The sequence below is a fragment of the Cylas formicarius genome, unplaced genomic scaffold (assembly GCF_029955315.1).
Source record: "Cylas formicarius isolate icCylForm1 unplaced genomic scaffold, icCylForm1.1 PGA_scaffold_7__23_contigs__length_41026272, whole genome shotgun sequence".
Lineage (NCBI taxonomy): Eukaryota > Metazoa > Arthropoda > Insecta > Coleoptera > Brentidae > Cylas > Cylas formicarius.
The window spans coordinates 24,108,311-24,125,288 of NW_026844352.1; the positions used below are offsets into that span (position 1 = coordinate 24,108,311).

The 16,978-nt window shown below is 32.3% G+C and overlaps 1 protein-coding gene across 3 annotated transcripts in view; it reads right to left on the reverse strand.

Moving 5' to 3' along the window:
- LOC132704897 (uncharacterized) overlaps nucleotides 1–16,978 on the reverse strand; it is a 63,829-nt gene that overhangs the window by 18,755 nt on the left and 28,096 nt on the right. For 2 of the 3 annotated variants that reach the window (XM_060675211.1, XM_060675210.1), the window contains exons 3-5: nucleotides 14,885–15,080; nucleotides 3,936–4,260; nucleotides 2,833–2,918 (exon numbers count right to left, since the gene is read on the reverse strand). In XM_060675211.1, the coding sequence (XP_060531194.1) occupies nucleotides 2,833–2,918; nucleotides 3,936–4,260; nucleotides 14,885–15,080 (607 nt within the window). The remainder of the gene's footprint in view (nucleotides 1–2,832; nucleotides 2,919–3,935; nucleotides 4,261–14,884; nucleotides 15,081–16,978) is intronic. The other variant, XM_060675212.1, reaches the window with a different exon arrangement.

Genomic DNA, 16,978 nt, shown 5'->3' on the forward strand with positions numbered 1-16,978 from the left:
GTGGTTTACATCCAAACATATTTGCATTAAAACATTCAGGGCCAATAATGCTTTCCTTGTTCCCGTTGCATTCCTGAACCCAAACTGGCTAATATCTTCTTCAAGTTTGTTACTTTCGAAAATCGATGAAATCGAATTTTTCGAAAGTATCTGCGTTCGTATAAAAATTTTATATCCTGGTAACGGTAGGTCCTAAGGGATCGCCGTTGGTACAGAAATGATCACCGTCGAAAAAAAATTTTTTTTGTCTGTTTGTCCGTTCTCCGTTCTCGTTTTTTGGTTTTTCCTGAATAACTTTCGAACCGTTGGAGCTACAAAATTGAAATTTGCGTCCTTCATAATCTTCCACATAAGCTTATAAGAAATGGCCCTGATCCGACGCCGGTATCCATCTTTTTTTTCGCGATTTTCGACTGTTTTTTGGGCATTGCTATGAAACACTAAGTGTCCGAAATTTGAAGCAATCGACTTCATATTTGGCACATCTATGCAGCTTTGCCCCGTGACGGTACCTATTAAAAATGGGGGGCTGGGGGGTCGGGAAGTATTTAAGAAAAAATCGCATGTGCAAGGGTCTACATAAAAGAAAAAATTCTTGAACCAGAAGAAGCAGGGGAAACGACTCCATAAACTTTTATTATTGACAATTTTTCAAAAATATACAGGGTGCGCCGCTAATTCAAAAAAAATGAAAAATTGGTCCCCCTATTATTGAAAATTGGCAATAATTTCAAATCTTTGTTTTAGATGTCAGTTTCTTTTACATGACGATATAGGCCCTTATAGACAGCTTAAACTTTTGTATTTACAGTTTTTAAGTATTGGACAGGGTGTTCGCGATATTCCGTGCAATATTAAAAAAACATAATAAGCAGTCCAAATTTGCAGCTACCGATTTCAGACTTGGGAGATATCTAGAAGTCTGGACCCTTTAAATTGGGAGCAATAAGTAAGTAAGCGCGAAGTACTTTTTTTTGTGATTATTTTGGCATCCAGAAAAACATCTATTCCTCCAAAGCCATGTCCAAGTCCATGTTATGGACAAAAATCTAAAAGACCCTGAAAATTGTTCTTTTAGAGAGTAAATTATTAACCGTAAACCAAAATTCGTACAAACAATAGCTAATCCGTTCAAACGGTGTTATAGGCCGTACCTAGAGCTACAATTTTTGTATTTACGGTTTTCGTCTATCACATACGCTGTTCGGGTTATTTGAAAAAATCCAAATGAAAATCACCATTTCTCGCCCTCAATCTAGACTCGATGACGTCATTTACTATTACCACGTATTGCTATTACATGGTTTCAGAAAACAAGCAGTTTTTTTAAAACCATTGACTCTATTGGAAAAATTCGGATACCAGGAAACTAAGGAGATACAGGGCTATATCCTCTATTTAGAACATTGTTGGAATTATATACAGAGTACGTAGTGTGTGGCCAAGACATTCTAATAGATCCTAGAAATTTCCGCTTTTGTGGGAAAATTATTGGCGATAAATGAAAAACCGTTAAAGATGGGATAATTTTATTTGAACAGTATCATAAAACGTGTGGTGGGAGATTTTCAGGTTTCGTCAATAATACAGGGCGCGAAATATTTACAAAAATGTCATTCGAGAACGCTATTACTGGTGCAAATTTTAATATTTACCGATGTTTGCTGCATGTGTACATGCACAATTAAATTACATCGATTTTGCGAAAGTTCCATAGTGTTCCGCAGAAGCACGATAGAAAAACAATGCGTCCCTTTATCTCACGAAACCGCGAAGTTCTTTCCTTTCATAATAAAAAGCTGCTTCGTGCTACGCGCTACAAACTTGCCTCGCCCAGTGACGATTTTTCGAAAGCAATCTTGTTATATACAAGCTTGTGGATTATTTTTAAAAACATCTTTAGGATGTGGCACATCAGACTTATGATTCTGTGATTCGGATTTTTCGGAATAGCTACAAATGTTGATAAAAGCCATTCGTTTGGGATTATGCCCATTTTGTAAACGGTACTAAGGAGGTTCGATCAATAAGTTTAAAATTCTCTAAAAATATCTGATCAGGTGCGGATAACTTGCTTTTCATATTCTTTATGGTACTCAAGACATCCACATTAGTAATATCCGGACCTATGTCACCTGTTTGTTCCAGATTTTGTTGCCTTGTGTCTGCAAAGAGTTTCTCTATATATTTTTCCAACCGTTTCAGTTTACTTGATATGTCCCTCTTTATCTCTGAGTCTTGTCTCTGTCGTTGTTTGCCTGATAGTTCCTTTACTTTTTTGTTGACATTAAAGATATCGTGTTTTTCTTGAACTTCATCGATCTCAGTGCATTTTTCACCATAATACGCTTTCTTAGGCAATCTGACCTTGTTTCTTATTAGTTTATGTGTTTCTTTATATTTATTTGGAGAATTATTTATCTCAACTTAAATAATATTTCTTTTTGTGGGGATATGTTAAAGAAGGTGTTTATATCTGTTTATGTTCAACTATTAAGTTGAAGAATTTCAAAACAAATGCACACAAAAATGCATTTATAAAAATGTAGGTCTTATTCGCTTGAGCCATCCTGTATACTTTAACATAATTTTAAATTGTGCATCCTAACAATCTTAACAACTTTTGTAGATACCATTTTCTGATAACTTTAAAAACCAGTGAGATAAAGACCCTATTATGCAACAAGTTTATCGACGCGTTGCATACTATACTTTTACTGAATGATGTCAACAAACGTCAAAATTCAAGGCGTTGCAAAATCATCTCGATCGGTGTATAATTGGGTATTTTAAAGAATGGAGAAGAAAAATACATCTAAAACTACGTCTCACCTTATTATGTTCATGGGAAGCAAAGAATCCGTCTGGCTCGCACGTGTTTATTCTGCGGAACACCACTTTTTTTGCAATTAGTATACCTACAATTAAATAACCAAATTCATGAAAGCACATACATACCGACCAGAATATCATTTTAAAGTATTTTTGAATAAAGCATAGCGTAATATTTTTTGCATTATTATTTTTCAATTAATGCGAAACGTTAAATCAAATCAAGCAAGTTCTTTAAGGCCTAAGGCGCGTTGACAGATCTTCGGAATACTTCGATCGAATTTTTTAGTTGCCCGATCAAAAGGTGGATAATGCGCGGTATCGCTTATAAATAAGTGTGTACACAAGTAAGTGTATAGTATATTATGCAATAAGTACGGTAAACAGCATTTGACTTACGAGTTTATTTGACACGAGCGGAGCGTATTTTGACTTAAAAAGTTTACCAAACGTGTTGCATACTATACTTTTCCTACGACCGTTAGTTTTTGGGCACATTTTCGAAAAACTACACGAATACATTCACTGATATGACGGTCAGAACTGCCAAACATCAAAAACAAACGGTCGTAGAAAAAGTATAGCATGTAACACGTTCGGTGAACTTTTTAACTCACTTGTTTATTAAAAACCCGCCCTGCTCGTGTCAAATAAACTCGTGAGTCAAATGCCGTTTACCGCACTTGTTGCATAATATACTATTACATACGGGAGTAGAAAAAGTATTTTTACGCGAGAAGTTTCCTAAAATCTTGGCGACATGCGCACCGCAAAGTACTGAGATAAAATATTTATTTCACAAATTCAAAGCAAATTTAGTTCAGTTAAGTTGGAAAGTTATAACAGGGACAGAAGAAAAATTTTTGCTTTTTTTCTAATAAATCTATTTTAAAAAATGGATATCACGATTTGATAAAATACCCTGTGTAATTTGGATGAACTCTCAGTTCTAGATCTTTCCATTTTAAAACAAAATTTCGACATTGTTAAAAAAATGCAATTTGTTGCTCTACAGTTTCAATCTTACCCCAACATAAAAGTTCAGGCAAGCAACAAATCAATATGATAATAAGAAAGCAAGTAACATAGGGCAAACAGCTCACCTGGGGTCTGAACACCTCCCACAAACTTATGTCCGCTAAAATAAATAGCGTCTTTATTCGCTAAATTATCTTCAACCCCTTGCACCGATGGATTCATGTCAATATGTATGCTAGGTGCGGCCATATTGTAATCCCAGAAGGCCAGCGCTCCATATTGATGAAGTAAAATCGTACATGCGACATCGTCTATAAGTATGCCGGTAACATTGGAGGCCACCGAAAAACAGCCTATCAATTGTCTCCCGCAATTTTGATGCAGTCTTAATTGATTTTCGAGATCATTAAAGTCCAAAAGCCCTTCTTTAGTTTCAGCTATTCGCACAAACTAGAAAAAAAAAATAGGAGGCAACATAAGTACAAAGTTGGCAAAAAATGAGTATAAAAGTAAAAGTCAATAAGTAATACTTATATATTTTTCATTGCCACGCTTATATGAAACAGTCTGTATAACTGAAAATATTTTTTGATTTTATATTTTTTTAAGGTTCCTGACCGCATGCACTGAATCCAACGAAATAAAATTTTCCTGAGTATTGGGGCATATAAAACTTTTTTTATTAAGCAAATATTACGCACGATTGCCAACGATAGATGGTACAAAAAGGAAGCGACAATATATACTCTTTTTTGTTATATTAATAATTTTTATCTTATTGCATCATAGTTTGCCGAAATACAATGAAAACAATATCTCTCGGCAGAATACCTAACATTTTTTCCCAAAACGTAAGTAATGTTTACTGAATAAAGAAAGTTCCATATTACCAATTGACCAGAAAAACTTCTAACTTCTGATTTTGGGCAACATCTATTGTTTGTTCAAAACGGTAGAATTACATCGACACTCATTGCCTCGAATTTTATTTTTAAATTAAAATTAGTTGGGTCCTCAGGTAAGTAAAAGGTTATTATCTAATTTGTTAATTGTATTTTTTCGATAAGTCAAAGTATTTTTTTAACTACGTGGGCCTTCATATTGCTAATTTGGAATACTATAAATGATGAATATTCCAAATTGATTTTTATTTTTGTTTTAGCCATGCCACCCAAGAAATCTCCTAAACAGAGACAGAACTGGAATCCACACTGGCAGTAAGGCAGAAAAAATGGGTTACCTTAAGGCATCCATAAACTTTAAGGTACCAAGAACCACATTCAGTTGCTGAAAAGGACATCAACTGAACAGTAAAAATATTGGGTGAAAACCTGTTTTTAATAAATATTTTGAATAAGCAAAGCACATGCGTCTAGTTGGATTCATAATTTATTTACAGAGTGGTTTAAGTCCTTTATTGAATATAATAACCCAGTATCTAGTTTTTGAAGGGCACCAAAAACAGAGTTACCTACGTAACCCTAATTCGCTACGCTCTCATTGGATTCAGCCTTTGGACAGATCAATTATGGGACCTTCAGAGAGAAATTATGGTGAGGAGGTACGCATATGGCTTCGCTTTTGACTGAAAATGACATTGTCGGCAGTGTTAAAGTGGAAGGCATGCCTTTAGTAAGGCAGATTGCTTTGCGGCGAAGCAGGAAGAACAATTTCAAAACGGTACAGTTTAACAATTAAACAAAAGTGATATACGTTGATGAAGGTGAACCATCAAGGGAGCTAAAATTATGCGATGAAGTAGAAACCGAAGTAGAACAATCTACAGAACAAGGAATCCCGGGTCAATCTTCAAAGAACGTTGTTTTAATACAGCAGTCTACTTAATTTTCTGTTTTAATAAATGTTTGGTTACTTGTTAACAATGTTTCATTTATCTCATGAATAAAAAACATGCGCTGCTATTTTGGAATATTCCAAATTGATGGTATTCCAAATTACCTTCAAGTTACGTGGACAGGGATTTTTGACACTTTTTTTGTCATTATTGAAAAAATCCTTTTAACTTTTTTTAAATACTTTAACATTTTCGTATGACATAGTATAGATGTATATCTAAGACAAATAATGTATTTTAAACCAAATAATCAACATTTCAATTTTTTGCAATTTTTTTTTAAACCACCATTCCAGAAAAGCTTCATTTCCTCTAAAAAATAAGAAAGATACAGTTTATCCACTTTGGTGGAGAGTAATAATATCCTTAAGCATCGCTCGGACTGCATGACAGGTTTTAGACGAATAATCACAGAACAAGATTCTTATTGCTGTTTGTTGAACTTAGTATAAGGTTCAGAAAGTTATTTTGGGAATATGCAATCTGTTTATTACCAACTGTTAGTTTAAAAAATGTGTAGGTATCAATTTTTTATGAACAAATATTTCCTCGTACATAGGTACGTACGAATTCGATTATCTTTTTTTACTTTCAACTTGATTAGATTTAACTAGAACATTTGTTTCTAGTCTAGACTAATGCACATTTATTCATTTAAAAAATATACTAACGCAAATATTCAAAATACTGTATATAAAAAATGCCGAATTATTTGATTTGATAATTAAAACTACCATATAATATTTTGAAAGCAAATTTTCAATAATTACCAAGAAAAAAATTGATTTTAACCCAGAATGAAAATTACCTTTCAAAAAATATATTCATATTTTTCTCGAGTCGTATTCTAAATTCGGATATTGGTACAAAATATCTTTTATTTTTTCGTGAGCAAAATATTAAGTGTGCTATACTTTTAGAAAAATAATTTTGATCATTCGAAAATATATAAAACACCTGCCAACTTTAAAACGGCATATATTAATCCATGTTACGTTTTTATACTTTGCATGCGTCCATTTCTCTTAGAAAACGAAGCTTATCTTTAAAAGTGCCCAATTCGGCTCACCCTGTATAGAAAATCATATTTATGAAAGTGGCTATAAGTAACATAACATATCCTTTGCCCGACAACATACGCAGACAACCAGAGAATTTACGCCCCAGATAATAAATTCGCTCTTAATAATGTGTTCTTTTCACGGTACGTGCAATATTAAATTTCTCTATCCACTTGGAGAAAAATCATTATATTCAATTAACCGCTCGCTATCAATTGGGATTCAATTAGCGTTGAAATGCGCTTGAAACGAAAGCGGAATATGTCACAGATAATTTGAACTCCATTATATCCGCAATCAATTTGGACGCAGAGAGACGCATCGAGTTGGAAATTATTAGCGAATCCAAAATCCGCTAATCCATAATTGACAACCGGTAATAATTTAGTGTCTACGTGAAAGCTCATACGATCGTACCAAATTGTAAAAGTAATGTTTTTGGGCTTCGTCATTCGGTAATCTTATAATCGAACAACAGAGTTAAAAATGTAATTGATCGATGACCCCATTCTATTTTTCTGCACGCCGCAGGCAGACACAAAAAGAAACTTGCACGCGATTTGCAATGCAAAATATTCGTCTGGCTCTTTGCCTAATCAGTTTCAGGAAACAACGAACTACAATCAATAAATACGAGACGTTTCGAAGTAATAAGTATGGTTTGCAGAAATCGCGGATAAAAATGAAAATCCTGGGAATTAACAAAGAGCAATTAAACTGAAACAGCAACGAATAAAGTTATAAATAATGGCGTGATTAATCCTATTGTACCCAAGATGCAAGTTATCATTAACCAACTCATAGCATAACATTTAAAAAAATGTAATTAGTGTTCAAAAATAAGTAACAGTTAAATTTTATGAAGAATCATATTTTACTTGTTAAGGGAGAGTCTCGATCAAAGTGGTCACTATCAATTCCTGGAAATTATTTTCATCGTGAATAAGAAAAACGGGATTTTAACAAAATTTTGCATAGGTAACACAAAAGAAATAATTGCATCAGAATATGCGGCAAATTTAAAGTTTATTTTTATTTCGATCATTTTGTCCACTTTTCCTAAAGCAGGGGGAGAAGCTTGGGTCTGTGTTTATTTCAATAAGGTAGTAGAAATCAAACAGGTCTCACAACTTTAATTTAAAAAAAGTATTTTCAAAAATTTTGAATACAACAGACCCTTCTGAGAAAATGTGAGAAAGAAACAATAAATTTGTTATGATAATGGATAATAATATAGTGTCCTATCAATTACTAATCATGAGAGTCGGAGAAAAGTGACTTTTAAAGTATGGCAACTAATAAAATTACAGCTGACATTATAACTAACAATTTTAATCTAATGACCAGATGCCGTTTAAAGTATTACTTTAAATTCTGCCTGGTCATCTGATGCCCTCACATCTAATCTGTTACTAAGGCTCCATCGTTATCAAAGCAAAATTAATTGTTTCTCTGCTAAATTTTCATAAATTTATATTTAGGTAGAATTTAGTTAAGGGCGTTTTTTCCAATTTATTCCAGTATTTTCGGTTTAAAAAAAGATATCGATATACGATTCTCTCTGATTTTTTAAACTTCTATTCGTCTTTACTATTTGCTAAAATTGCACATATTAATTTGTTTGACAAACTCGCAATCTTTGTTATTGTTATTGTTATTAATATTTCATACGAAGCTAAAACATATTTCTGAAAAATGTTTTTTTTAAATAGTTGTTTGGACGTAACTGTGAAAATATATGCTTATATGCTTTTTAATACATAGTTAAGATTAAGACATGGGAAGTTCTCAAAGCACAATTCAATTACATCAAAGTTACTTACTTTTTGTAACTCTTAACCATCAGTTCTCAGTTTCTCTCAGAAAATATTTCACTCATTGAAACTCACCTTACAGGGTCCACCCTAATATCAAAAATGATATCGCACTCGTAATTTTTTTTCAATTGTGAAAACTAGTATTTTTTTAGAAAAATTAAAACATTGGAAAAATATAAGGTTTAGGTCTGTATTAACATTAATAAAAAAAGGTGAAGAATTTTAAAAGAAATTCAAAACAAAATTTTAAAAAATGTATGTTTTATTCATCACGCTTTTTGGGCGACCTTGTGTACTTTAAAATAATTTTAAACAATGCAAACCATCTTTAAAATTTTTGTATTTACCATTTTTTCATAACTTTTGAAACCAATGATATAATAAACTTTACTCTATAGTTGACTCACCCTGTACTCATCAGTTGAATTTCCTAACAAAGAACGACTTTCTTTAATATTAATATGGAACAGAATTTTCCAGGTAAACTTAATCACGGAATCTCAAGTCAACTTTCAAAGGAAATTTTTAAACAATTATAGGCAGTTAGGTAATCCAAATTCAGGTGGGAATTTTCCAAAAACATTTTGATGTGAACTATTTTAATTGCACCTTTATCGTTTATCCAATTGTGATAGACAGTAAAAGGATTTCGACTTTCCAAAGTAATTATTTATTTGTGTATGTTTAGGTAAATAAAGACAAACCTTGGTATTTATTTTTTAATTTTTATTTATTTATTTATATTTGTGCTCTATAATTTTATTATAAATAATTATAAAAATTTCTCACAATAGCGAAATAATAATTTTTTTAATTTTAATTATTATTTCTTTTTAAAGTCTGCTCATAAATATAATAAAGTGACTAACTGATACGAATTAAGGAAAGACCCGGGCAAGCTGTAAGAATGAAATATGGCCGAACAGGTCCGTACTTTGCTTAGAATTTAATTATTTGGGGTTTTGTTAGGAAAGATACTAAACAATATTTATTTATTTATGTATGTATTTATTTTTAAATCTAAATCTGTTTTAGACTTATCAGTTGAGTCAACCCAACCCTTTTCCGGGGTATCAAAAGTGTCGAACCAGGTTTCATCCAAGTAAATAATTGGCCTTTGTTGTTCTCTGTAAATCCAAATTTTTTCTAGATATTCCAGCCATTTCCGAATTCTCAAAGATTCCATTAAAACTTGCCTTTTGTCAATTTTTTTAAATCTAAAACCCATGTGTTGAATACACTTCCATAAGGTAGTTTTGCAACATTTAACACCGGTTTCATCTTTTTCAAGTCTCCTAATTAAGATATCTAATGTAGGCACGCTTTGTTCCTCGTATAACTGGTAAATTTTACGCCGTATTATATCTTGATCACTTTCATCTACACTCGAGAAAATGTCAGCATAACTTCTGCTTGCTGCTTGCTTGCTTGCTGGCACCACGTTCAATGAGAGTCAAATAAACATTGTTTATAACTTCCTTAGTCTCAATAGAATAGCGTTTTCTACATTGAGGGGAGGATCTCCTGAGATACACTAGACTCGCACATATTTTGCATAATTCGCACACGATTCAACACACGCTGTATTACACACGAAATAAGAATGATTACTAATAAACTTAAACTAAGTAGTATACCAAACCAAAGAATATTAAACACAGGTAGGTATAAAATGATTTTCTATTACCGATCACAATTTTACCTGAATTTAAATTCTGAAACTTTAGGTAATAATCTTGTTGCATTGTATGTTAATTACCACCCTCGGATAATCCCATTCAAAAGCAATTGGTCACTTTCTTATATCTATGAACAGACCATACCTAACCTTACACCAGGTAAAAATAATAAAAGTGTGCTTTATGAATATGAAAAACAGTAGGGTGAAAATGATAAAAAATAATAAATTTAATTTTAAATTCTATTCCCTACTAAATATTTTTCCTAGATCAAGTAAATATTTATGTGACTAAAATCCGAGAGATTCAAATTTCATGTATGTGAAGGTATGCAAAAATAATGTAATTATAATGTCTAGCGGGTATGCAGAAATTAGTTTTTACTGGGGCGAGGCCGCTGCTACAATTTAAGATCCGAAAAGTAATTTACTGGAAGGGCAACTATAATCAAGTAATTTAGCTCGCATGGAAAAATTCAAGTACGTCCAATAATCTGAAAGGACTGCCGTTTCTACTAATAGATTTAATAAGTACAAATTTAAAATCGCTATAAATTTGGACTCACGCCCAACTATTTTAATACTTCATCGAACTATTTGTAAACAAAGTTTTATATCGGATCAAATTATTGAGAGACAGATTTTCTGGCACGAATCATACGTATATAAGCAAGTGAAGAAAAGATATCTTTTATTTTTGTAAAATCCCGTTTCAAGGTTAAGGAAATAATTAATGTTAAATAGCCTGCAAGTATTATACTTCTTAATGATTTTTATGACTTCTGTAAATAGATTTATTGACAGAAACGAAATTTTTTCATTATATCCCGTTAATTAGTTTATTCGGGAAATAAATTCGAAGAGTTCAATACAGATAATAAAATAGCGAAGAGAAAAATCGCCTGCAGTATATTTTTAATGAGCTATGACAATTATTAAGCAATGTAGAACATGTAATATATATTAGGTGTTAACCAACTTGAAATATAAACAAAGCATCGAGTGCGCACCATTGATTTCAAATTAGTTGCTCACCACCTCGGGTGTACTTGACATACTGCGTTGTTATGGAAATAGAGTCATTTTGTGAGATCATCTTACTTTTCAGTATAACTGTTTCTTTTTTTTTGAAGAATACCAAAAATTTTTTCAACATTGAAATCTAGCTCCTCCACATCGAATCCATCTTCATCTTCAACTTTTGTTTATCTGATTTTATGCTGTTATAAAAAGGCAGTACAAGATGCATCACTTTGTTTAAGTTCTTAAGTTTCTCTTCACAGATTGTTCACCATTTTGCCACAAAGGCACTAGAGATGTGAAAGGTGAACTTACGGTTGTGGATGGTCTCCCCCTTAGACTTTTTTTAGTATTTAATGCCTGATATTCATTTGCGAAATTATTTTCTTTAACTAAGATTATAAACGGCTCATTCTTTTCTAAGTTAATCGATTCAATATGTAGCCAGTTTTTTTTTCTTTCGGTTTAATTCTATATCATTTTTGTTACCATAAATGGCTTTTTTACGGCAGTTTCTCATAATATCAATATGTCATCAGGCCTATAAACACGTTGGAATGATTTTAATTGGTATTCTATATCGCTAAAATCCGAGTCGCTTTAATATACATTGTTACAAACGTAACAATATCCGCGGTTTTGTTTACGGCTGTGAAATCCAGCATTGTATACCCAGAGCTGCCTTTTATAGAACACAATATTTGTGGGTATTCGTGGTAAAGGCAATTCTTTTTGACTATCAAAAATCAAGCAGTCATGTTCGTCATTGCCTCTAGCTTTATCAAAAACGTCTTTGCGCAGTTTGCGAGCTTTATTGGCGAACTCTAAATGTTGCAATTTACAAAACTTCTGGATTCCTTCTGCGTCGGTTTTTTTTGAGTCGAACTTCGAGTCGAGTGGGTTGAAAGTTTTATGACAAAATGAAGAGTATGTATTTTTATTATTTATTATTTATTATTTTTCCATATAATGTGAGTCGGTAGCTTTTTGCATAACAGGGCCAATTAAAATTAAACGACAGATACCGTCTAACCTGCATCAATTTGGAAAAAAAAATGAAAGAAAAAGAAGTTTTTCACATTTTTGTTAAACGTTACTCTTTCAAAAGGCGTTATACCTGTAATGAGAATTTTTAATTTTGATTTTGATATTCAGTGCCCTTCAGTAAAAACAAGTTTTTCTCCTTTTTTTATATTTTATCCTTTTACCTAAAAAGTGCACATAAATAAATAAATGACATTTTTTTATTGGAATTATCTTCTCAAGAACGTCTACAGTTTCTGATTGACATTCTCTTCGGAAAAACTCCAAAACTCATCGAGCTGAATAGCCTGAAAATCTAACAAACGCCTTAAAAATTGTATGCACCTTTTTTTACTGCGTGCCTTTGAATATCAAAATTAACATTTATAAAGGATCGCCTTATTACCATTATAAGACCTATTAAACAGCGAGGCTGAAGAAAACTGTTGAGCGTTTGAAAAATAAAAATTTCTTGAAAGCCACATTTTACTTACAAACGATTCCTTGTTGCAGCTTAGACGTCTCTGTTTTATATTCGCAAAAAATTTTTCGCTGCCTTACATGAAGCGCTTGTACCACTGCCTAAAAATCCAGCATCACCAAAGAAATGTCGAAGTCAGATAACCTCCTGGTTTCCTCTGCCGTTTAGTTTATTTCAATATAGAAATGACTCAATAAATTCAAAATAGGCTCAATAAATACCAAACAAACCAAACCAAACACACCAAAACTAAAAATGCGTTAAATAGAAAAATGTTTATTTACGTTGGGTAAATTCCGCTCGCCATTTCCGCAGTTTGTCCTAAATGAAAAATTTTGTTTATGCATTCAAATCGATTTCATGGATCGCGTGGAAATTTCACAAATTGCACAAACGCATGACTGGAGAATCTTAGCTGCTTGAAAAACAATGCCAACGGCAGGCGTAATTTGAAAACTGTATTAATGTTCATACGAAAACGAAAAAGTTGGCAACAAGATCAAGGGTAATTTCTTGGAACGGATTGAAATACATGTTTTACCACTTTATTATAAATTATGAATGATAAATCGGAGTACTTATAAGACCCGTTAGGAGAGAATGTCAATTCACTGTAAGTTCAGCAAAGGCGACTTTTTCAAATTTGTTCCTAATAGTTGCCAGATTTTCCTGGCATTGAAGTTCCATGCTCAACACCATACATTTTATTCCAATTCCAAGAAACTTTTGTTTAAAATAATGCTATAAATAAATTAAGAAAAAGTTACTTTTTTTCTTGAGTTAAGAGATGCATGTCTGTAAAAAAGCTGCATGTTATAATGGCATTACATAATATCCCAAAAATACGCGTTTTCACTGAAGTCCAATTGTAAAAACAATTTGTCCTGCAGCATTTACAATATTGACTATAAAGCTAAAGCTAGTTATAAATATAGCCGTGCTTTTTAAAACTACCGAAAACAAATCCAGGAATAAGTTAACTATGTGAGATGGAATAGGAGAAGTTAAATCAAAACCTTTTATGGATAACCTAGTAAAACGCTTTCTTAAAATATATTTTCGTCTCACTTTAATTTACGAAATTTTAAGGAAATGGAATAAAATTTGTGTAAAAAAAATTAAATGAACAGAGACGGAGTAAAACATTTAGGATTTTTTTTCTGGCACATTTATTTCCAATTTAACAAAAAGAAGCATATACCGAAAGTGCAGGGTTCAAAAAGGGTTTCTACGGAATTCACACATTTTGTCTATATTATATTCCAACTACTACTAGGCAACCTTGAAATTTTAACCGTTTATTAACCATTTTGAAAAAAAGTTGAATCCCTATTTTGAGTTAAAATCTCTCGAAATGGTTTGAGATTAGAAGAAAACTATGTCTATTAGTTAATAAAACAATCTATAAAATTATATTCTTTTTACAAAAATTGTAGATTCCTCCTGCGTCCGTAGGCGGAAATAAATACATCATTTAGATGAGCATTGTTTGATGCACAAGGCTGATTTGTGTAGTAGACTTGCAGAGATTGATCTAGCAACTTTTTTATAGATTGTAACAGCACATAGTTGAGTTTGGGGAACGGAATTAGGACAGCATAAAGTTTTTGTGGTGCGGAATGTATGTTCTGTACATACTTTTTACAAAATTTCTGGATTCCTCCTGCATTGGTCTTTGCTGAGTCGAACTTGTTGACATTTCGCCAATCATCCTGTTGGCTTCTTCAGAGCTTCTTGAGCTTGAGTGTAAGACGATGATTGGCGAAACGTCAGCAAGTTCGACTCGGCAAAGACCGACGCAGGAGGAATCCAGAAGTTGCGTAAAAAGTATTACACCAGCCTGTGGAAGCTTCTTTCAAAAATCAAAATTTTATTCCTTAATCAGAAGTTACAGTGCAAATTAGATTTAAAACAAATAATTTAAAAACTTTGTTGACTTAAGTATCCTATTTAACCGGCCCTTTATCTTTAATGATTTGAAAGTTAGCCATACAATTCAAATGAAAAGACCATCTTCTATATCCGTTTTAATCGCCATGAACCTTAAACAAGGTTGCTCTGAGAAGGATAAGTTTGCAGATTTTGTCAGCGATAAACGCCTTAAGGTTTACCATGCTTTCATTCATTCTCTTTTTTTACCTTAGCACCGGTCTTCTGCCACAAGTTCAAGTTGTCGTGATGCTCGCTTGGGCCTGTAAATATCACCGGCGCATCCTGAATATCCAAAGCCCAAATAAGTTTGTTCAATGCGTCCGTACACCCATGGCCACCAAATATCACAGCGTCATCATCGGACGCATTCACTGCAGTCCTTAGTATTTCCCGAGCTTCTTGTCTAAAAAAAAATTGAATTGAACAGTTGATTGTGTAGGTTAAAGTAATTAAATGTGAGCTTCATTTTTCCAAAACATCTTACGTATACAAGAGAGCAGAACAAAAAGAGGAAACTTTAGAAAAAAGGTTAATATTTTAGCAAAAAATAACCATTTAGCTAATGATCGATACAGGCAAGTATCCAATAACATATATAAATAAATAAATACATAAAAAGAAAAAGATCATTATCGAAAATATAAAAAAACGCAGGATGTTTGAAACCCCGTGTATAGGAACGACCCAAAAGTAAGAAAGCAAAGAAATGTGTACAGGGTGAGTCAAGGATAGAGTAAAGTTCATTATATCATTGGTTTCAAAAGTTATCAGAAAATGGTAAACGGTAAAATGTAAAGAAATGTTAATGTAAAATGTAATGAAAATTTCTTAAAATTTTATATTACTACATACGTAATACCTTTTTCCAATATTTTATATTTTCTGAAAAAATACCAATTTTCACACATACAAATAAGAATCAAAGATACATGCAACGCAATTTGAGTTAGATGCTACAAAATAAACGAATATATTTGGATCATTATAAAGTTCCAAATGTCCATTTTCTTAAATTGTACACCATACATTTATTAATTTTTCTGAAAGATCTGACGAAAACCTGAGAGTGATCTACCTTCAAAAATAATGGCGCTATTTTTATGCAAGTGTGAAAACTATTTTTTTTTTATTATAATAGTGGAAAACCTGTTAGGTTTAGGTGTGCATTATTAATTTAATAAAAGGGTGTTTTATTTTTAAAAAAATCTTTGTTTTATTCGTCGTGCATTTTTGTATATTTTAAAATAATTTTAAATTTTGCATCCTAACAATCTGTACAACTTTTGTATTTACCATTTTCTAATAACTTTTGAAACCAATGAGATGATTAAATTTATTCTACCGTAGACTCACTTTGACACGTAGACTCACAATTGCAAAAGTTAAATAAACAACGACGTTTATATTCCGTTGTTTATATGACATATCCAATAATACATCTCTCTCTGTCTAACGTACACACTTAAAAAGAGACAACAATAGCAGAACCGATCCGAACAATAAACGAATAGGTTTGACGGCAATTAGTAAATATTTTGGTACCAAATTTAGTAATCCGAAAATCTGTCATTATTTTTAATTGTGATTTTTTCGTAACGGTCATAGAAGAAGTATAGTAAAAAAAGTAAGGGTTTTTAGGGGATATAGTCGGTATAATTCTTATATTATAGAAATGTGTTTTGTTTATTAGATATCCAGAGAGACAACAGGTTCCGCGAATACATAGAACAAGCAGTGGGGTACCAAAATTCCAAAGAATTTTAAAAAATACAAATACCATCCATACACGCTTGAGTTCAACATTTGCATCAAAAGAATAAAACACTCGTTTTACTTAAATGGAGAAATACCTACCTCGGTCAAAATAATGTTTGAAATCAATTTTCGTTACGAAAACACTCAAAACAGAAAATCAGTTTTAATAGAGAAAGATGTGCTGAGAAGGAGCTTCTGGAGCATTGTAAATTTGAACAAACCTCCATTTACGAAATTTGTGGTCAACGAAATCGCATTAAAACAAAATATAATGGTACTTCGTGTTCCGCCTAATCGCTTAAAAAATGACTTAAACCTCATAGAATTGGTATGGACGCAAGTAAAAGGGTTTGTAGCTAGGCCGAACACCATGTTAAAAATAACGGAGGTTGAAACCCTCTAATAAAGACAGTAGAAGAAATAACGTCGGAACCTGACAACATGCCGGGTGTAGAGCCCCTTATTGTTTCTCTGGAGTCTAACGACTATAGATCATCTGACTACTCGGAACATGATGACTAAAATTTATAAGTGAAGTCGGTTTGA